Genomic DNA, 22,235 nt, shown 5'->3' on the forward strand with positions numbered 1-22,235 from the left:
GACAAGGTCTTGGTTAAAATGTGCAGAAAAGAGAACATATGTTGCTGTGACTTTAAAATGTCTTTTCCTGATGAATATGTCAGAAAGTAACATGGCATTCTCATTTCATGCAGGTGCAGACTACTGTACTGTTGTCACAGGCTGACTTTTTCAGAGTGAGGGCTCCTCGTGGGGAGTTGCGAGCTGCCAGCATCAGCGCAAAGCCATGGTGACCTTGAAGCCTTCCTACTTGACTTGAGTGAGACGTGGCGAGGATTCTGGGGTCTTAGAGAGGGCAGCCTGGAGAAGCCAGAGTTAAGCTCAGAACAAGAGGTGCAGGAAGGGCCACAGCAGGGGAGGGAAGAGAGACCCGAGAGGAGGGGCAGGGTGTGGCAGGACAAGGGCCCTGCTGTACATGCTATGCATGAAGGAAAGTCTTGAGACTAAGACATGAAAAGATCCAAAATAATGATTTCGTGTGGCCCCTAGAGAACTGAAGAGACATTTGCTTTATTTGCCCAGGGCTGCCTGGGCAGGAGACAAAGGAATGAAAACTCCAGGGGGAAAGCAAAAATCTATGGCTTCTGAACACATGCTCCCCGGAGCTCGTCTCTGCAGCATTTTCACCCATATGTGATATTCTTGCCAGGGCCCCAAAAAAGGTAACTCTAGAAAGATGAATGCCAGTTGGCTTGGGCGGGGAGAAGGGGCCATTCTTAGGAGAGGCAGGGCTGTCACTGGGACCCACTCCCCTTGGCCCTTAGCCCAGGCCCTTAGCTTCTTCATTCAGGACATTTTTGGGGTCTCACCCTGGTTAGCAAGCCTGACAAGGGACCTCCTTTGCCTATTCAAGACTTCAAGCCTCTCTTTTATAGAATCAAAGGGTGACTCAATGGAAAGAGCCCTAGACATTGTCCAGGGAATCTCCAGATCCAAGGAAGAAGTGTCTTGGCTAAGACCATACAGGAAGTTTGCTGCAGAGCTAGAAGGAGAACCAGCTCTCCCAGTGCCCAGTCCAGAGTGTTTTTTTTGTTTTTTTTTTTAACAAATCTATCCTTGGCCAGAGAGGTGAGCGAGCCAGCTGGGGCCTCAGGACTCTGTTCTCCTTGACATTCTGGAGAAAGGTGAGTGAGAGGGGAGACTGTGGGTGCTGGAGACTCTCAGGGCAGCAAGAGCTGGTTGGATGCTGGCCCCAGCCCCCATACTATCAGGCCAGGGGCCTCTGGAGAATCCACTTGACTAAAGGGATGGCATCTGCAGCCACCACTGTGCTACTAAGGAATTTCTTACAGGGACAGAGCCAACCCAGAAGACAAGCTGCCACAGGGAGAAGACAGTGGGGACAGCTTATCTAGGGATGAGGGTGACCAAGCTCCCACCCAGTGTCACACCACTCGCCTTCTATGGAGCAGTGGAAAGTGAATTCCACAGCTCTTCCAGCCCAGCTCTGCAGGGAGTGAGACAGACGCCTGCTCGGTCTGCAAGGTTTCTTTACTTGTGTGCCTCTTTTCTTTCCCTGGCTCTGATACCTACGACCCCTGGCACCCATCCCTCAGGAGATGGAGCATGTGAGTGCATGTGATTGAGGTGTGTGTGAGTGGGAGTGTGCATGAGTGTGAGCATGTGAGGATATGTGAGGGTGTGCGTGTGAGTGGGTGTGAGTGTGCATGAGTGAGCAGGTGTGAGCATGAGCGTGAGTGTATGTGTGAATGTGCATGTATGTGTGAGAGTGTGCATGTGAGTTGAGACCATCCTGCAGCGTTATTTGTGATGAAGGTGGGGAGGAATTGTTTCTGCCACTCCTGGGAGGAAAATGCTGTCCCCTGATGCAGGGCCAGGGACAGAAGGGCCAGCAGACTCACTTTTTGGCAAACTCACTCCGGTTGATGAGGCGACCCTTGGCTTTTTTCAAAGGTCATACTGTTCTCCTTGGGGCTGGATAGGGAGGGAAGGAGGGAGGGAGGGAGGGAGGGGATGGGTGGGAGGGGTGTGTGTGACTTTGCTGGCACAGCAGTGGGAGCTGGAGGCTGGGTCTTCAATGAGGGATTGTGCAGCAGTCCGGGGCTCTGCTCCAGGAGGCCTGCGGCGCCCAGCCTCTCCAGAATAGAAGCAGTGCCCCCGCCCTCAAGACACAGATAATGTCCGCTGAAGGGGCAAACGACTAGAAGGAACACCTGGCAGGGCAAGAACGTTAAGAATGCCTGATCTTCCTTCAGCCCAGGGCTGGATGGAGGGTGGGCTCAGCTCAGCACACATGGGAGGTCTGTGGTGCTGGGCCCAGCGAAAAGGAGAGACCCGCCGAGGACAGCCTCTTCCCAGGGCAGCCGGGCCCTCTCTGAAGGGCTGGCCTGTTGTCTTGCATTCAGCTGCTTTTTTCTGTTTGTTTGTTTCTGAGGAATAAACAGTCTTTATGGGCTCAGACCAGAAGCCCACGGGTCTTGAGGACCTCTGTGGACTTGCGATTTTCTTCTCCCCGTTCTTTTGGGCCTGTTTCTGCTGCTGTTTCTTTTGGTAGTGGATCTTGGCCTTTTCCCTCCTCTTTTCCTCCAGGGTGGCTATCACTGCCTGGTACTTCCAGCCAACCTCATGAGACAGGTGCCCCAGGCAAGCAGACTTTCTCGTGGGCTTCAGATGCTCAGCCTTGAGGGCAGCAGGGATCACCATCCACTTTTTCGTGTCGGGGTGGTGGGATCCCCTCAAACACCATGAGGCAGTCCAGGGAGGCCTGGCATCGCTGGGTCTTGTGGGGTAGCCTGCCCCGTAGGGTCTGCCAAAAAAGGCGGCTGGGGGCCCGGGAATGGTGGGGGCCTCGGGAAGGGTTGGTGTTCATCCACTTGCAGAGGAAGGCCAGATGCTTTAACTTGTTTCTATAGAAATGGCCAGAAATGCCGATTTCGCAGTGCATGACCACCACCTTCCAGCCCAGCAGTACAGGAGGCCCAGGAGATGGCCTCAGCCATAGAGTGCCAGGACCTGCCCCCTCATCCCTTGTCATCTTTGGTGGCCACCTGGGGAAGTGTGTTCAGTTTCTGCAGACTCTTTTTGGACACGTTGCCAGGGCCATTGGACCTGCAGCAACCGGGGAGGTGCCATGTGTGTGGGGCATGCTCTGGGCAGCCTGGGTCTCCCACCCCGACACAGCCAGGGTGTCTGGAATGGCATTGCAGAAGGACTTCCCTCTCCATCAGAGGGGCGCTGTGGTCCTATCCCGGCTCTGTCGCTTCCTTGTCTCTAACCCGCAGGCTAAGGATAACACCTATGTTGAGGGTTAGCTGCCAGAACCACATGCAATGAGGCACGTGCAGCACTTAGCTCTCTCCCTGGTGCATGACACCTGTGATTCCAGCGGTTTCCAAGGAGAAGGACTCAAAGGAGGCAGGTAGGGGTGGGACATATCAGGTCCCAAATTTGGGGATCAAGCGACTTGGGTTCTTCTTTGATTCCACTGCCCATTTGCTGTGCGACTCTAAGCTAGCAAAGGCTTGAGTTTCCGTGAACACAACGTGGGGTGGGGGTCATCCCAGGGACACTGGAATGGGGAGATGGTGGGGAGATCAGGGCACGCTCAGCTCTACCCTACAGGTGGGGCTTTGGAGAGCCTGACTGCTGTGTCTCCGTTTCCTGTAGACCTTTAGAATTCCAGATTCTTAAGATAGGCACCAAAGCCATCTATTTATAGGCTCACCTTGCGGGACCCCTCACCCACTGGCCCCAGGGATCAAAGCAGCAGGTGAGTGAGAGAGGAGAAGTGGCAGAAGAGAAATGAGCCTTCACCACTTCCCTGATAACCCAATTTCCTCTGCACACTCTCCCTCCGGGGACTTGGCCTTACCAGGCTCCTTATTAGACTGTCTGCCTGGGACTGTTAATGAGAAACTCTCCTCGAGCCAGCCGCACAGACAGTTACCATGGGAACAGGTCCTTTCACAACTCTCCTCTCCTCCCTCCCTCCCTGTGCACGTGCACACGTGTGTGGGCATGCATACATATGCACACATACATTCAAGTCCACATGCCTGGGGGTATTGGGAGGGCAGCAGGGGCTTTGCCCATCTTACCTCTGGGTCTGACTTACAGTTACTACTGGTGTTCTATCATCCAAAGAGTACCCTCCTCTGGGGCAGCTATTATGGGTGAAGTAGGGTGCCAGGAGGGCTGAGATACCTCCAACTCTTCTCCAAACTATGCTAACTCCAGGACCAGGGGTCTGGCTTTGGAGAGCTCAGGGAGGACTTTTTAGAGTTTGTATTACTCTCCTGCCCCCATCCCCAGACATCTGTTAACTGGAGAGAGCCCAAGCCAATGTTGGTGTCATGTGGGTCCCCTCTGTTCCTTGACACAAGGAACAGGGGTCAGAGATGGCATGCTCACATCTTAGCGATGCTAAGACATTTTGCCAGAAGTGTCAGAGTTGTGGTAAAGGTGGCACACACCTAATGGCAGGGCTGAGGAGCTTGGCTGCCAATACATGGGCCATTGATGAACGCAGCAACAGATACGGTTGGTGGAGACATGGCCATTAGATTTGCATTTTAAGCCCCTTACTTTATGATTCTGATGGTCAAATAATGCCCCCTCCAGGAGAAACAGAATGACAGCGATTTTACTTTTTATCTTTACTGCGGGAAAGTTGAAAACAATGAGAAGGAATCCATGCCTGGTTCTCCCATGCGGCATGATAATGGGGCTCTATTTTAATGTCTCATTTAGCCATGTCTTTTGCAAAGATAATTCTGCTCCCAGCCCTTCCCAGGCCCATGTCCTCCTGATTACTCCAGCCAAGAGGGCCCGAAGGGTGTGGATTTGAATATATCAGACATTAGAAAGGCAAGTAAGAACTGGTCCATCACACTTGACCCTGGAAACTGCTTTTATGGGCAAGTCAAGACCACAGAGGACCTGGAGAGGTGAGCAGAGGGAAAAACCCAAGTGGCACTCAGAATCCCAAACTCCACCACCTCTGGTCCCACTCCGCTGGCTCCAGGCGCCCCAAGCATCAGCTCAGCCACAGCCCTGAGAAACTGGCTCTGCAACACACAGTCTCAAACTTCCAAACATGAGCCCGTGTCAATTCTTTGGAGAGAAACCCAGCTCTGAATCTCAGAATCCACTGCTTCCCCTCTCCTCAACCTTCTTTGAATGATCTGAACTTTCCTCTGACCTCCCCTCCCCTCCCACCCCTCTGCCCAAAATCAGGAGAAAAAGAGAAGAGGATGGGGCAGGACTCACGATCCATAGGAATTTCGATGGCTCCGCCAAGACTGAGGAGGCAGAGGAGGAAGGCTGCATGGACCCAGGGTGGCGGTGGCTGCCTGGCCATCCTCGGCACCCGGCCCCACTCCCTGCTCCCCAGCACTCGGGGTCTTGTCACCTTGAGCCGCTTTAACTGGGCCTCCCGGACAGAGCTCAGCTGTGGAAAGAAACATAAGAGCAAGTGGGTTTTTCGTGAACTTGTGGTTTGCTCTAGCAATCCTACAGGGCTTTGGAGGACCCAAGGGCCCCCTTGGTCACAGAGTAACGTTCTAGATAGAGCAGGGTTTCTTAACCTCAACACTATTGACATGTTGGACTGAACAATTCTTTTTTGTTTTTTTTCTTGAGACGGAGTCTCGCTCTGTCGCCCAGGCTGGAGTGCAGTGGCGCGATCTTGGCTCGCTGCAAGCTCCGCCTCCCGGGTTCATGCCATTCTCCTGCCTCAGCCTCTCCGAGGAGCTGGGACTACAGGCGCCCACCACCACGCCCGGCTAATTTTTTTGTATTTTTAGTAGAGACGGGGTTTCACCGTGGTCTCGATCTCCTGACCTCGTGATCCGCCCGCCTCGGCCTCCCAAAGTGCTGGGATTACAAGCGTGAGCCACCGCGCCCGGCCTGGACTGAACAATTCTTGGCGTGGGGAACTATCCTGGGTATTGTAAGATGTTTAGCAGCATCTCTGACCTCTACCCACTAGAAGACAGTACAGCCCACCTCCCTTCACCACTACCAATCAGAAATGTCTCCAGACATTGGCAATTGTTCCCTGAAGGGTAAAACCCCCAGCTGAAAACCACTGTTAGAGAAGGAAGGGCAACTCTGCAAAGAACAGTTATGAAAACAAACACTGGCCTATTGGCCTGCAGGCCCAGCAACCAGAATATGCCATGCACCGATCTGGTAAGAAATGCACCAGTTTCACAGCCTCTCTGAACCACATGTGCTGAGTGTGCCTGGGGTTGAGCATATTTGCAGTAGAGGCACAGAGATGAGATGGCACTGATGTCCTTTGATCCCAGGACAAAGGGGGCAGGGTGACATTGGCAGGACTGGGGATCATGGGTTAGATAGGTGAAGACTTGGTGCACAAAGGACTTTTTGTCATTTTTGCAGAAAAATGAATGATTTCTGCAAGTATTTTGTGCAGCTAAGGTACAGTGGCCCCTGATATTGTCCTTTTATAGATAATGGCAGTGGTGAGACGATGACCAGGAAGAAGTGGGCTTCAGGTGGTTGGTAAACAACATTTATAATGGTTTGGTGTTCATCCTCAAGCACAAGAAATCATTCCAGGGCTTACAGGGATGGTGTTAAAAATGGTTGTCCAAGGAACCTAGAATGGATCCTTAGAGACAAACTTCTCTTCTCCTACTCTAGAAAGAGAAGAGCAAGAATGGCCTACAGCTGAGACTCAAATACAGTGCTTTAAGATTGCCTGAGGTTCTGAAACATACACTTTAAAAAATTGGTCCAGTTTGCTATTCTACTGTGGTGCCAAGTCAAAGAGGAAGGCAGGAGGTGGCTTCTCCAGAATTCCTCCAGTTTTCCTAGATTCATAGCTACCTATCAGATGGACACATCATTCTCCTGCTCCTATTTTATTTGGCAGCAAATTGAAGTCCACTCTCAATTGTGCACATGCACCATCTCCCATCCACCCTGACTGAGGGTGCAGAAGATAAGAACAGGACTCTAGTGCTTGCTCTCTGAGAGGGCGAGAGATCCTGGGAGACAAGGCCATCCTTCTGGAGACCTGGAGCAAAAAGCAGGTCACTGATTATCACAATAGGACAAGGGTCTTCCCCTGTGCCAGGATATGGGGCAAACCAAAGGATTCTTGTTCACATTTTTGCAGTTTCTTTCCTAGAAGCTGGGCCCAGCACCAACCCTCAACTTTGTGTGTATTTCTGGACTCCATCCACTTGCCTCCTTTCCCACTGCCACCACCTTGGTTTTGATCACCAACATTTCATGCCAGAGTTACCGCAACAGCTTCCTAAGTGGTCTCTCCACGTCCACTTTTCCCCCCGTGGTTTGTTTTTTACTTTATTATTTTTAACTGACACATAATAATTGTACACATTTATGGGATGCAGTGTGATATGCCCCTCTGATTTACTCTCCACTCATAACCAAAGCTGTTATTTCTAAAGGCAAACAGAAATGTGCTACTCCCCTAGTGCAACTCTCAATAGCTCACTGCTGCTTGGGAGTTAAAGGTAGTGTCCTTGACATGGCTCAGAGGCCCTGCATAACGCATCCCCTCTGCTAGCTCACTGCTCATCCCTCCCTTGCATCCTGTGTTCCAGCCAAGACTGCTCTTCTACCAGCTCCCTCGGTACATCATGCTTGGTCTTGCTTACTGACTATTGCACCATTAAGCTCTGGTCTAGAACACTCTGTGTCTGCCCTCTCTCGTTAGTATTTGCCAGGTATGACATATGTGTCCTTCATCTGTGCTCCTGCACACACTTTACTTCCCCCATTATGGCACATTTCACTTTGTATTCATTCCAAAAGCCACTTGTCTATCTCCCCTATGAAAATGAAAGCTTTTTTATAAGGGAAGGTACCCTGTCTTGTTTACTGTTCTATTCTTCGAATCGATCATAGTACCTAAAACATAGCAGATCCTCGAAGCTGTGAGAGGGATCGATATATGGATGGATGAAAAAATGAACGAATGATTAAATGGATGAAATAAGAAGCCATTTGGACCATCACGTGCTTTTTAAAACCTCACGCTTCCCCAGAAAACCACCAGGCGGCGCAGGAGAGCACATGCTGTGGACCTGGGTGGCATACTGTGAAGGCTACTCATTAGTGGAAGAAAAAAATCCGTCCCTATACAGACGGTGCTTTCTGGAGAGGAAACCAACAAGCTGAAAGAGGGCTAAGAGAGTAGAAAATCTCCTAAGGAGGGACCCTCTGGCTAGAAGGCGTCACAAGAGGTCTTTGGTTCACCTTCCCAACTCTCTAAGATGGTCCTTACACTGTCGCAGAAAGAATCCATTAATGCCTCTCCTTGGCTTATACATCTCCAAAGACCAGACTCAGATTAGGCAGCTGAACGCTTAGTGCTGAGGGAACCTGCGCTGGGGGAAGGCACAGCAGGGGCAGTGGGGATGGCTCCCGTCTGCGCTCCATGACCACTATGTTTGGTTTAGGAACTGCCAAGCAGTGGGAAGTGAAGGGAAAGAGACGGATATTTCATTTTGGGAAACTTGATAGAACTAGGAAGCCAGAAGCTATTCATTAAATCAGGTCCACATTGGCAAGCAAAAAAAGCCCAACTGTATGGGACATTTTAAATTCACTATTTAACAACAGAGTGGAAAAAGAATCTCAAGATAATCACATTTAGCTGTGTACCAATTCTCTCCCTCTTTCCTCTCTGGAATCCAGTTTTTCCAACAAAATCTTACAAGAGGAAAAGAATTTAGAGAACACTAGTTTCATACAATCCCATTTCTTTTCAGATGAAGAAACAAAAGCCCAGAGAAGGGAAGTAACTGGTTTGAGTTTACCCTGCTGGTTAGTGGCAAAGCCAGAAAAATAACCCAGGTTTCTTGACTCCTAGTCCAGGGATTTTCCACCCATTTTTCTCTTTTTATGTACAGGAAAAGTACCAGAGTAAAGTTGCTATTTAAAAAAGAAATGTATAGTTTGGCAGTTCCTCAAAAAGTTAGACATAAAATTACCATATGACTCTGCAATTCTACTTCTAAGGTATATGTGCAAAAGGATTAAAAACAGGCATTAAACAAGTACATGTATACGAATGTTCACAGCAGCATCATGCACAACAGCCAAAGGGTGGACACAGCCCAGATGTCCTCTATGGAATGAATGGATAAACAAATTCCAGTATGTACATACCCTGGAATATGACTCAGCCATAGGAAGGAATTCAATACTGACATGCTCCAACGTGGATGAATCCTGAAAACACACTCGGTGAAAGGACCATGAACAAAAGGTCACAGGGAATGATCCCATAGATATGACATGTCTAGGTCTTATCTATAGAATAGATACATACACAGAGATAAAACACAGATTGTCTTTGGTGACCAGAGGCAGAGGGGAAGGGAGAAGGAGGGTAACTGGTTAATGGGTATGAGGTTTCCTTTTGAGATGCAAATGTTTTGGAACTAGATAGAGTTGTGGTTGCACACACTGTGAATGGACCAAATGCTACTGAATTGTGCACTTAATTTAATTAATTTATTTTTGAGACAGAGTCTCACTCTGTTGCCCAGGCTGGAGTGCAGTGGCATGATCTAGGCCCACTGCAGCCTCCACCTCCCGGGTTCAAGTGATTCTCATGCCTTAGCCTTCCAAGTAGCTGGGATTACAGGCATGTGCCACCACACCCAGCTAAATTTTGTATTTTTAGTAGAGACAGAGTTTGACCATGTTGCCCAGGCTGGTCTCGAACTCCTGACCTCAGGTGATCCACCCAGCTCGGCCGCCCAAAGTGTTGGAATTATAGGTGTGAGCCACCACGCCCGGCTTTGAGTTGTACACTTTAAAATGGTTTATGTTATGTTTCACCTCAACAAAAAAGAAAAGTATAATACTGGCCTCCATTATGTGCTCATAAAGATGGGACAGAGGATGAAGAGGACAGGTTATTCAATGTGAGCATATAAGGGCCCTCAGCTCCCCAGGCTGGGCTCACTCAGCATGGAAGACAGGCACATGGTTTGCAACCCTTCCCATCCATTCTGAGGAAATTTCCTTCCAAGTCAAAGGAAGGAGTGAATCCACCATCTTTCTGAGTATGAGAGTTCTAGTACTGAGCTCAAAGAACCCAACACAGAGTGACGGCAGAGATGCCCTGCCTGAAGGTACCCCCACATCAGCAAGGCTTACAGTTCCCCTGTCCTGATGACCAGGAAGAAAGGTGAAAGGGACAGGCTTGCTAGCCTACAGAAATCAAGTCCACATTTCCCATTCAACCTTAGTCACTGCACAGTCTTGCCCTATGGCCCAGTGATGCCACCTCTCGGGTTCCTCTCCCAGCCCTTCCAACCACACCAGAGGTGACTGCTTAGGTGCAGAGAAGCGCAACATCCAGATGTGGGGGTGGTTGGTTCTAGTGAGATCATCCCAGGGAGGACCAGGAAACTCCCACATCCTAGGAGGGAAAGTAGAGGGGAGGGGGTAGGTTGAGCCTGAAGAAGAGGGGCCACAGTGATTGTATTCACATGCTGGAAGAGAGTGTAGAATTTTTCTGTTTAGTTCCACAGGGGCAAAGCTAGGACCAAATAGGAGGATGTTTCAGAGAGGCAGGTGCTTCCTTGAGTCACAGGAAGAATTGTCAGATAAATGCAGCCGTGCCACAATACCATTAGTGAAAAAACATACTCTAAATATGATATGTTTGGAGGATCCTTTTATATATAATAACATAAGAGGCAGGTTGTAAGGATATAAAATACATGAGAGGAGGGCTCAATGCGGGCGGCAGGGGGAGAGTGCAGAAAAGAACAAAAATAAATACAACAAAGAAATAAATCCTTTGTGGATGGATGGTATACTAAGTACTGGAGAACATGATTAATTCAGCTCGTGTATATCTGAGGTCTCCCAATCCCCCTACACACACTCACACACACACACACACACACACACACACACACACACACACACACACACACACACACATCCATCCATCCATACAGGAATAAAAGATAATAGAACTACCTGAAGGTGAAATGTTCTGCTATGTTAAGTACTGTTTCATAAAAACTCCAAATGGCATTGGTCAGGCATGTTACTGACAACATTCCCACACAGGAGGAAGACTGGATGCTTTTCAGAGTCACCTGGACACTCTTCAAACATGCAGATTCCCAGGCCCTCAATCTTCTAGGCAGGGGCCAAATCAGGTTGTAGATTGTTTTTTAATGCCCTTAGAACCTGTTATCTCACACAGGGATAGTCCACACATGTGGGCAACCTGCCTGAACACAAGGCCTTTAAATTTGCAAGGCTTGTGAGAGATTCAGATTCAAAATGTCCAAGATGTCACACATGAGTTTGCTAATGATCCACCTGGTAGAAGACCTCTGGACATGGTGGTGTCTTGTCTAGTTCGAGAGCATTGGCTGCATGGTTAGACAGCCTGGTTTGAGGCCACTTCCCACTTAAAAGTACGGGAGGCGGCGGCGGGGGCTTGGGCAAGCACTGAAGCTTGGAAGCTTTGTATTTATCGTCTGAAAAATGGGGATAACAATAGCACCGATCCTAGAGGGCTGCTGTGAGGATTTATCACACAATTCCTATTTAAAACACTTGGTAAAGCATGGGGCACAGAGTAAACGCTTAAAAAATGTCAGCTGCTGCCCCTGAGTGGGTTTGAGCTCAAAGGGATGAGGGAAGCATTCTGTCCACCTCCACGACATCACCAATATGAGTAGTAAGTGGCTGTAATAATGAAGCATCCATGGTCACAGCCCGCTTTTCTGTTTTTCCTTTTCTTCTGGGCCCTGGTTTCTTTCCCCACACTGGGGGCCCCTGGTGTTGATTCCACAGCTGTCCCTGGCAGACGGATGAGATCCCGTGGCTCCCACGAGCTGTCGCCATCGGGAGCTCCTCACATTCCCACAGCCACATTCTAGGCAGGCTGTCCTGGTGGTCACAACACATCTGAAGTGACAGGGGGAGAAGACTGGCAGCGCTGAGACATGGCTCAGCTGGCAGCTCTTCGTCTCCTGGAGGGGAAGCCATCTCAGACTTCTGGGCTGCAGTCGGCAGGGATTCATTCACACAGCCGACTGGACGGCAGGCATTACTCTAGAGAACACATGCGTGGACAAGAGACAAAGCGCCTCTGCTCTCATGGAGCTTCCGTCCCAGCGGGGAGGACAGTAAATAAATGTTGAACAAAAAATCCAGTAGCAATAAGTGCAACAGAGAAAACACAACCGACCTGCATATGGATGTTTAGCAGCTTTGTTGATAATTTTGCCAAAACCCAGACAGAAGCAATCAGGATGTTCTCCCATCAGCAGATGGAGAAACGGAGGTATATCCAATGGAATATTACTCAGTGCCCAAAAGAAGTGAGCTACCAAGCCATGGAAAGACATGGAGGAAAGGCACACTACTAAGTAAAGGAAGCCAGTCTGAAAAGGCTGAATACTGTGTGGTTACAACCGCATGACATCCTGGAAAAGGCAGAACTATAGAGATAGTAGAAAGATCTGTGATTGCTGGGGGTGCGGGTTGGGGGGATGAATGGACAGAGCACAGAGGAGGGTGTTTAGGGCAGTGAAACTTCTCTGTATGATGCCCTAATGGTAGATACTTGTCATTACATAATACATTTGTCCAAACCCATAGAACGCCAAGAGTGAACCCTAACATAAACTGTGGGCTGTGGGTGATAATGATGCGTCCATGTAGGTTCATCAACTGTAATGAACATGTTAGTATGGTGAGAAATGTTGATAATGGAGGGGGCTGTGTACGTGTGAAGATGGGGTGCATGGGAACTCTCTGTACCTTGAACCTAAAACTGCTCTAGAAGTATTTTTTTAAAGAAAGAAACCATAGTAGTGATTGATGTGATGTGATAAAGTGAAGTGAGTTGTCAAGGAAGGCCTCTCTGTGAGAAGTTGACATCTGACCAAGACCTGAATGGTAAGAAGGCACTAACCTTGCAAAGACAGGTCAGAAAAGCATCCCAGGCAAGAAGAGCTGCTTGTGCAAAGGTCCTGTGGCAGGAATCACATTGCCCCATGCAGGAAACTGAGAGAAGCCAGCATGGCTGGAGCTTGGAGGGCACAAGGAGAAGAATGGAACAAGTCACAGCCAGAGAGAGAGTCCAGGGCATGCTCATGGAGAGCTCTGAAGGCCAAAGGAAGGAGCTTGAAGCACATTCTAAGCATGATAGGAAGCAGCTGCAGGGTTTGAAGCCAGAGTGACATAGTGAGATTTGCTCGTAAAGACCACTCTGGCTGCCACATGGAGGGCGGAATGTTGATGGGCCAGGGTGGAAGCAGGGAGGCCAGGTAGGAGGCTCCACAGCCTCTGAGTGAGGCCAGGCCTCAGCCTGCACACCAGACACCCCACACTCTTTCAACAAGACCCCCACCCTGTGCAGCCGGCCTCATGGCCACCTCTGGGGTAAAACATAAAATACCCAGAGCGGTGAGGACAGAGCTAAAGATTTCTTAAGAATCTGTTAGTGCTGGACATGGTGGCTCACACCTGTAATCCCAGCACTTTGGGAGGCCGAGGCGGACAGATCACTTGAGGTCAGGAGTTTGAGACCAGCCTGGCCAACATAGTGAAATCCCATCTCTACAAAAATATAAAAAATTAGCCAGGCGTGGGGGTGCACACCTGTAATCCCAGCTACTTGGGAGGCTGAGACAGGAGAATCACTTGAACTTGGGAGGTGGAGGCTGCAGTGAGCCAAGATTGTGCCACTGCACTCCAGCCTGGGTTACAGAGCGATACTCCATCTCAAGAAAATAAAAAAAAGAGAGAGAGAGGAGAGAGAGAGAGAGAGAATCTGTTAGTGCTAGGTTTTCACATTGGGTCCAGAGGAGCTGGTGGGTTTTCCGAAAGTGACTCAGGGGCCTTCTTCAAGGAAGATTGGGCAGGAGGAGAACAGGTGGGACTCAGGACCCCCCTCCCACTCTCCCCAGAGCTGCCAACAGTCACTGTTTTCATACTGGGGTTTCATATAAGGTTTCATTTGAAGAAAAGACTGTTGAGTGAAGGAAGAACCACAGTAAAGGCAAATTGGGAAAGGAGAGTGACTGACATAAAGATAGTGTGGGAGGAAAGAACTGGAAACCCTAGGCCGGGCACGGTGGCTCACGCCTGTAATCCTAGCACTTTGGGAGGCCGAGGCGGGTGGATCACGAGGTCAGGAGATCGAGACCATCCTGGCTAACACGGTGAAACCCCGTCTCTACTAAAAATACAAAAAATTAGCCAGGAGAGGTGGCGGGCGCCTGTAGTCCCAGCTACTCGGGAGGCTGAGGCAGGAGAATGGCCTGAACCCCGGGGCGGGGAGCCTGCAGTGAGCCGAGATCGCGCCACTGCACTCCAGCCTGGGCGACAGCGAGACTCTGTCTCAAAAAAAAAAAAAAAAAAAAAAAAGAAAAAAAAAAGAACTGGAAACTCTGTGCAGCAGCCTTATGTTCCATTTTCAAAAACCCTGTGCCCAGTGGCCGTGATGCATGGGGGCAATGGCAAGGCATGGCCGTGAGGAGGAACACACCAGGCTAAGGCTGCAGTGCTGGCCTTGGCAAATCCCCCAGCCTTCCCACGCTAGCCTTTGCATTTGTGTTGAGGACTGGGGTGCCCAGTCTCATCTTCCCCTATCCCATTTCGGATCACTCCTACTTATACCCCATGCAGACTGAATAGATCAGACACTGGCCAGAGCCTAGATGACAGTACAGTCCTGACACACAAGCTCTGCAGCACCCAGCCCAGGACAGTCAGGCTTGCTCGGTGCTGTCAGCTCCCCTATTTCTTGCTGCCACTTTCAACTCAGAACTGACCAGGAAAGCCGAATATGTTCCCAAACCAATCACCTAAGATGCCCACTTCCAGTTTGCCCATCTCCCGTTTCCCAGACACATCTGGAGCCTTCCTTTCACTCATGACAAAGCTTTCCCACTCCCCTGCCTGCCTCTGAGTCTCTGTCAAATGCAGGTGATGGTGGCTGACTCCCTTGCTGTAGCAAGCGCTGAATAAATAGCTTCCACTTGTTCTCATATGGGTGGTCTTTGTTTACTTCCACACTGTCTTTACGTCAATCACTCTTCTTTCCTAGTCTGCCTTTACTGCTCACCTTCTTTCTCCTAATTCTTTGCCATCTTCCAGGTTCAGGTCAGGTGCTACCTCCTCTGGGAAGTCTCCCTTGCTTTCCCGGCACCATTCCTTCCCACCAAGGCTGGATTAGGTCCTTGTCCTAAGTGCTCTTAGAGCATTTTGGAATATATTCACTATAATGAGTGCTAGATTTCAGTGTCAATTAATTATCTGTTTCCCCAACTGCACCATGAATTCCTTGAGGCTAAGACAGTGTCTTGTTCAACCTGCACAATGTCCAGCACACAGAGAACTCTAGTGCACATTTACTGGCTGCATAGCCAGCACCCATACTATCCTCCTCCCATCCACAGTGCCCATATTTTTCTTTGGAGAATTCGTCTCTACCCCTTTCTCAGAGCAATCCTACACCAATTCCAGGGCTGGGCCCTGATTAGTTTAAGCCAATTACCATCCCCTAGCCTGTCACCACCACAACTGGCTTAGGAATGGGCATCTATTCCAGCAGGCGGCAATGTGATTCATGAAGACTTCTGCTGAGACCTCTGGGAAAGAGGAGGTTCCCTTCTCTTCTGAAAAAGACCCTGTGGTCATCTTCAGTAAGAGGAGAGGCTGGAGCTGTTGGGGGTGGGAAAGGGGGTCTCCATGTGAAATCTGAGGATAACTTGGAAGGCAGAGAGAAGACATAGGAAGACTCAATCCTTCATGTCCTTGTTTGAGTTACTGATTGAGCATTTTCTGAAACAAGTCTTACTGTGGGTTTTTAATTACATATACATTTACATTAACAATTCTCTTTAATTTGTAAGCCAATTAGAGTTGAATTTTCTATCACTTCTAACTGGCAGTGCTGTCAGAATCAGAAATGCCCCTAGAATGCTGGTTGATGCCTACCTATGCTGCCACTTTCTGTATAAAAAAAGTATCCTTCCTCCTGCCCACCTCTACCTGGACCCAGCCCCAGCTTCTGCATGGATCTGCCCTTGTCCACGAAATGCTGCTTTCCCCAGAACTTCTAAACTCTTCTCAACTGGCTCTCTGCCTCGGCAGAGAAACATCTTCAAGTTTCTCTCATCTTTTTTTTTTTTTTTTTTTAAATGGAGTCTCACTCTATTGCCCATGGTGGAGTGCAATAGCGTGATCTCAGCTCATTGCAACCTCTGCCTCCTGGGTTCAAGTGATTCTCCTGCCTTAGCCTCCCGAGTAGCTGGGATTACAGGTAACTGCCACCATGCCCAGCTAATTTTTGTATTTTCAGTAGAGACAAGGTTTCACCATGTTGGCCAGGCTGGCGTCGAACTCCTGACCATAGATGATCCACCCACCTCGGCCTCCCGAAGTGCTGGGATTACAGGTGTGAGTCACCATGCCCAGCCTCTCTTATCTGGTAACAAAAAGATCCTTCTCTGTATCCCACAGCCTCCCTATATATGCATACTTGAATTTTTTTCTCCATCTCTTCTCTTCTGAAAGCTTTTTTTTGGCTTCTTCCTTTCCCATTCACTCCTCATGCTCCTCTAACTCTCCTCTCCTGACCTCCCACTGGCTGAATCTAGTGTTCTCAGCCTTTATTTTGCCAAACCTCCTGGAGGTATTAAAAATTGTTAACCACTCCATTTATCCTAACATTCTTTCCTCCTTGGCCTCTGAGACATCACTTTGAGGCCCCGTCTTGGGTCTAGCATTTATAGCCTCCATGGTGACACGGATCACATGGCTGGATTCTCTTCTTCTGCCTAAAATTCAGTGTCTCCATTGGGGTCATGTGCCCCATCTCCAGTCCCCATCTTTGTTGGTGGTACCCACCCAAGTCATTCAAGCCAGACACCTGGGAATTGCCCTTACAACCCACCCCTTTTCATAGCCCACACCCAGGCATCAAGGCCCTCAGACTATCTACTTCCCAGTGTTGCTTATTCTCCATCTCCCCTGCATTCTCCCCATCTCACCTTTCACATACATGTCTCACATACTATAGCAATAACCTCCTAGTTGGTCTCCTCCATCCAACCCATTCTCCATGCTGCTATTACAGTGACTTTTCTAAACCCCTGATCTGATCATGTCAGTGCTCCTCTGAAAACCCTTCCATATCATCCCATTAATCTATAAGATCAGACCCATACTTCTGAGTGCAGCACTCAAGGTTTTTGGAGATCAGGCTCCTGAAGGTCTCTCCAACTGCCCCCCCACCCTCCTGCCACCAACCCCAAATGCTTTTTAACTGCACGCTATAGCACACCATCTGTGCCTCCATACCTTACACATGTGATCCCCTGTGCCTGGAAGGATCCTTCCTCCTTGCATGTGATCAATTCCTACTCAGTCTTCAAGACTCTGCTCAGACATCTGCCGAGTGAAGAATCCTGTGCTCCTGCTGTGCCACTCGACCACAAACCTGCCTCTCTGGGGCACGTGGCACACTGCGGTAAAACTATGTTTAAACTAAGGGTGGGAAACATCTGTAAATGTCCAGATAGTGACTATCTTAGGCTTTGTGAGGCACGCAGTTTCTGTCACGACTACTGAACTTTACCTTCGCAGTGTGAAAGCAGCCACAGACAGTGAGTGAACAGGCGTGTCTCAGTTCCAATAAAACTGTATTGACAAAAACAGGCAGATATTGGTCTGGACTTGGCCCAGAGGCTGTAGTTTGCTAACTTCTGACTTAATCTTTCTCCCCACTTTGTGAAATTCTTCTTTTTTTTTTTAAATGCCTTTTGCAAAAGCTGTCAATCTTTGTGAAATTCTTGAGGCTGACACCGTGCCCTGTTCACTCCTGTGTGCCCAGTGGCCAGCGTAGTCCCTGGCAAGGAATATTTATGGAATGGAAGATCCAAGTAAAGGTTTTAATCCTGCCACTTTTCTTTTACAAATTACTTGTTTTCCAAGCCTTTAAAAAATCTCAAAAATGGAAATACATATTACTGCATTACTGACTTTTTCAGATGGTTGTTATAAGAACTAAATGAAATACTGCACAGGAACATAAAGCTGTTTTTACTTTTTCTTATTGCATTCCTTCCTGACAAACTCAAGTGACATCACTAAAAGCAAGACTTTTATGTTTTCTCTGAATATAGGGTAAACCTGACCCAAGGGAGGCCTATATTCTGCCTGTCAGGGGCTGCTCTGGGGCTTAGCTGCAGGCCACACTCTGTCTTATAGTATCCCCTTATTCTGGGAGTGAAGCCCAGAGTGAGGTTGCTCAGCTCATGTCTCCTCTCCCGCTTCACTTCACTTGCCTTCTTCCAGATTCCACAGGTGGCCCTGGTCAGAGTGAGAGAGAAAAGGGGAGATCATGATAGAAGGATGGTTTAATGTTCTCCATAGCCTGTTGAGGACTGTTTTTGTGTTAGAATAGGATCTGATAACTGACTGGTAGCAGATGCAAGAAGAAGGATGGCATCAAGGTTTCTAGGTTGGGAAACTGGACTAGGATGACTCTAATAATTGACACCAAGAATACAGAAGGGAGAGTAAGTCTGGTAGTCACCGGGATGCAGCGAGATCACAAGCATGGAACAGAATATATTCAGTTTGAAATGTCTAAGAGCCATGAATGAAACAGTTCGTCAGGTATTCCAAGGTTGTGCACATGAATTAGTGCCTAGGGATACACCAACAGATTACTGCTACCAAGGCCGCATGCCAGCAATTAGTTCTTAGAATAAACTAATCAAATGACTAGAATAGTACTACAAGAACCAACTGAGAAATACATTCACACATCACTGCCACAGGAAATTGTTGGGGAACAAAGAGATAATAACAGCCCAACAGAGCCAATGCAAAACTCAGCCATTCTGCATTGGAATAAAAAAATGCAGCAGGGCTTATTACTACGGCTGCCTGGAAACAACTTGTTCAGGACTGAGAGAGAGGAGCTGAAATAGGAGGAAACAGAAGTATACAAAATTAAGGAGTATGCATGTGGGTATACGGGAGATCTGAAACGAGCTAAGATTTATCCCTCATTGGGATGGAGGGTTCCATGTGGACAGGCAGCGGCTCTTTTTAGTTGGAACTGATGATCATATGTATTTGTCAAGAAATTTATTCCTAATACAAAGTAATAATGTTTGCAGAGCAGCTCAGGTTATTAACACTATAATAACTACATTCTCATTCATATTCTGTTTTTTCTTTTTTCTTCTTAAAGAGTAAAGAGCCAGTGTGTGTCCTGCCTGGGCCTAGCCTCTATTACATTTGTCTTGGCAGAAAAAGTCATCCAGGAATCTGAGGGATAAAATCTGCCTTCTCAGAGCAGCCCTCAAGCCCTGGTATGACCCAGCTCCTGACCCCTGTGTGGCTTCTACTCTCCCAGCATCTGCCCTCCTATATGCCCACACCAGCCTCCAGGCCTGTATAGGCCATGTGCTTTGTGCACTCCTGCCATCTCTGCTCCCACTTTGCTGACGCCAGAAATGCTATTCTCTTCCTTCTCCACAGTGCAAATTCCCTTTTTGCCAAGGCCCTAAGTGGGCCACCCCTCCACAACAGGGTCGCTGCCTTCCCACTGAAAGTAGGTGGCAGTTTCTCTTGTGCTTCCTGGCATGCCCCATGCTCTGTTCCACTGGTCATTTCCTCCTGCCTCATGGGATGAGTTTATTCCCAAATCCATCTCCCGCATCAGACTCTGACGTTAAGCTCAGAGTCCATGTCTTGTCTCTCCTGAGGCAGTACAAAAAATACGCGTGGGATGAGTGGACAGCCATCCTATCAGATACTTCCTATTACTGGGAGATATTTTAATAGCTCATCAATGAATCAGTATAATAAATCCTTGGTTGCTATAACACGAGATAGATCTGTTGTACAGTATAAGCCTGAGTAATAACAGCAGCAGCAATAACTTAACAATAACATCTAACCAGCATTCTGTCCCTGTAGCAGAGCCTGCCCCGGCTCAGCAGACATGCTCATCTTGCTTTCTCAACTCTCCCCCTGCTGACTCTCAGAGCTTTCTGTCTGACCTGTCAGGGCCACACTCAATGTCACCCTATTTGCTCCGCTCTACAGACTCTCAGAATCGAGGGATTCAGACACCCCAGGCAGCAGCCTCAGAATTGCCAACACCTCCATTCTCAGTCTCTTCCTTTCTCTTTCATCCTGAGGCTCTGGCTTGGCTGCACTGGGTTCTGAAATCTGCCTTCAGCCCAGGGATCGGCTGGGCATGACTGAGGACTGCCGTCCCCTGCTTCCCCTCCTGCCCTCTGATCCCCATGGCCACCTCCCTTCCATCTCTCCCATGCCAAGGAAGGAACGATGCAACAGATGGTGACCCAGCTGTGCTCCATTCCTTCCAGCTCACAGGTATCTGAAGGCCAGAGCTATGAGTCTCCTAGGAAACTCAAACTGCCCCCTATTGGTGCCTAGCCCATCCCAAAGAGACAGGACACCAAGCAAGCATAGAAAGAGGGATCTCTGGAAGAAAATAAGATTAGAAGGGGAAGAGGCAGGGAGGGACTCCCCAGCTCCCACTCCCCAGGGAGCACCTGCCACAAAATTACATCTCACCATATCTCCTTCTTTACCCTGGATGAAATGACCCCATGTCTCAGCACCTTCTAAGAAAGTCAGTCTGCCCACACAATCCTCCCACCTCCCCTTTTGGAGGAGGCAGTAACTATACCAAACTCTCCAGGGCAGGACTTGGCAGCAGAGGAAAGCACTCACCAGCCTGCTTCAGGACCTTGGCCTCCCCCACACTCAGGGAGAGAAATCCAGCTTCCTGACCAGTGTGGGGTCAACCAGTCATCATCTTCTAGAATTTTCACTTAGCCCAGGAAACCGTGTAAATGGGATTTGACTCCCTGCTTCCCCCTCCTCCCTCCTCAGGGTTGGAGGGGGGTGGTCTCCATCTGCTCGGTGGCTGTGTTTCACGCTTGGCTCCCCTTCATTGTCAGGGGGAGAGATCTGGGAGGAGTGAGGGGCTGTGTGTTTAACCATTGATAGCACTCAGCAGGCCTAGCCTGTCTCTCCCTGCCTTGGCTAAGTTCACATGGGTCAGGGGGATGGGGGAGGGAAATGGTATCAGGTGGTCCTGATTCCCTCCTGGGGAGGGGGAGGAGGGGGACACCTGGTTTTAGGATTAGGGACTTGGCTGAAAAACAGCTGTTTCCTGCTCAACACTCGGAACTAATCTATAGGTTGAAACCTAAACCTCTTGGCTATTATTAAGCTGGGGAAGAGGGAAGTGTTGGGAAAGAAGAAAGGGACTTTTCCCTCCAGGTGATCACCATGAAGATCTAATGAATACCTCATATTCACACCAGGCTCTCTAGGGCAAAAGCTCTTTATGAGGTACCGTGTTATTCATAAGCCACCAGCAGGACCAGAGCCCCACAAGAAGCCTGAACCCACCAATAAAGTGCAGCCGCTTCTAGGGTGGGAGGTGCCTGCATCTCACTGCCACACCACAACTAGCTGGGTTATCAAGCCATATAGCTTGGACACAGAGACGTCTGTGTTCTTTGTTGTAACTCCATTGTGTGGGACTGCCACAAATCTTTTAACCATCCACTTGTTAATGGACCTTTAAATTGTTTTTCTTTATTTTCCCCCCATTACAACATGCTACAACTCACATCCTTGTATTTATATCCCTATATATGGAGAAAGTGTGGTTGCTGCTTCATGCTGTCTCTTTGACCCAAGGCCAACTAACTGGAGCTTGGCACATTGCAGCCTGGCACAGCAAGGAAGCCCAAAGTGCATAGGTGTCCCTGGTCTACAGCCCAGCTTTGTCGTTGACACCCACACCACACAGACTGGCAGTCACTGGGTACACTGGGGAGGACATCGCCGACGCTACAATCTAGCCAGCTTTCTACGGGTCTTTGGGGCTGTGGGGTTTTTCCTCATTACTGCTTACTCATTCGTGCTCTGAGGGGCAGGACTAGGAAACATGCATGAAATGGAAAAGATGCTCAAATGTAGTCAGTATACCCTCCCGATTAGCTGACCCAACACCCTGTGAAGGTCTGGCTTAAATAATATTTTGGATTATCTGTGAGTGGATGTATTCAGGCCCTACTCCCTGGCCCTGCTAGTCACTGACAGCCTGACCAGTCTCCTGCCATATAAAGATTAGCAGGTAAAACAGGATGTAAAGAAAACAAAAGTTAAGGTGTCACCACTAGGGTGTACTGCCTGCCTCCACCTGCTGAAAAGCAAGAAGCGAACTCCCTCCT

At 48.9% G+C, this 22,235-nt stretch overlaps 1 protein-coding gene and 1 pseudogene across 17 annotated transcripts in view; both read right to left on the reverse strand.

The window, feature by feature from the left end:
- The window catches only part of NFASC (neurofascin), a 196,361-nt gene that overhangs the window by 73,825 nt on the left and 100,301 nt on the right, over positions 1 to 22,235 (reverse strand). For all 17 annotated transcript variants that reach the window (XM_030813150.1, XM_030813139.1, XM_030813145.1 and 14 more), the window contains one exon: positions 5,209 to 5,389. In XM_030813150.1, the coding sequence (XP_030669010.1) occupies positions 5,209 to 5,389 (181 nt within the window). The remainder of the gene's footprint in view (positions 1 to 5,208; positions 5,390 to 22,235) is intronic.
- LOC115835165 lies at positions 1,678 to 21,191 on the reverse strand (annotated as a pseudogene).

Source organism: Nomascus leucogenys, chromosome 5, assembly GCF_006542625.1.
Source record: "Nomascus leucogenys isolate Asia chromosome 5, Asia_NLE_v1, whole genome shotgun sequence".
NCBI classification, from domain to species: domain Eukaryota; kingdom Metazoa; phylum Chordata; class Mammalia; order Primates; family Hylobatidae; genus Nomascus; species Nomascus leucogenys.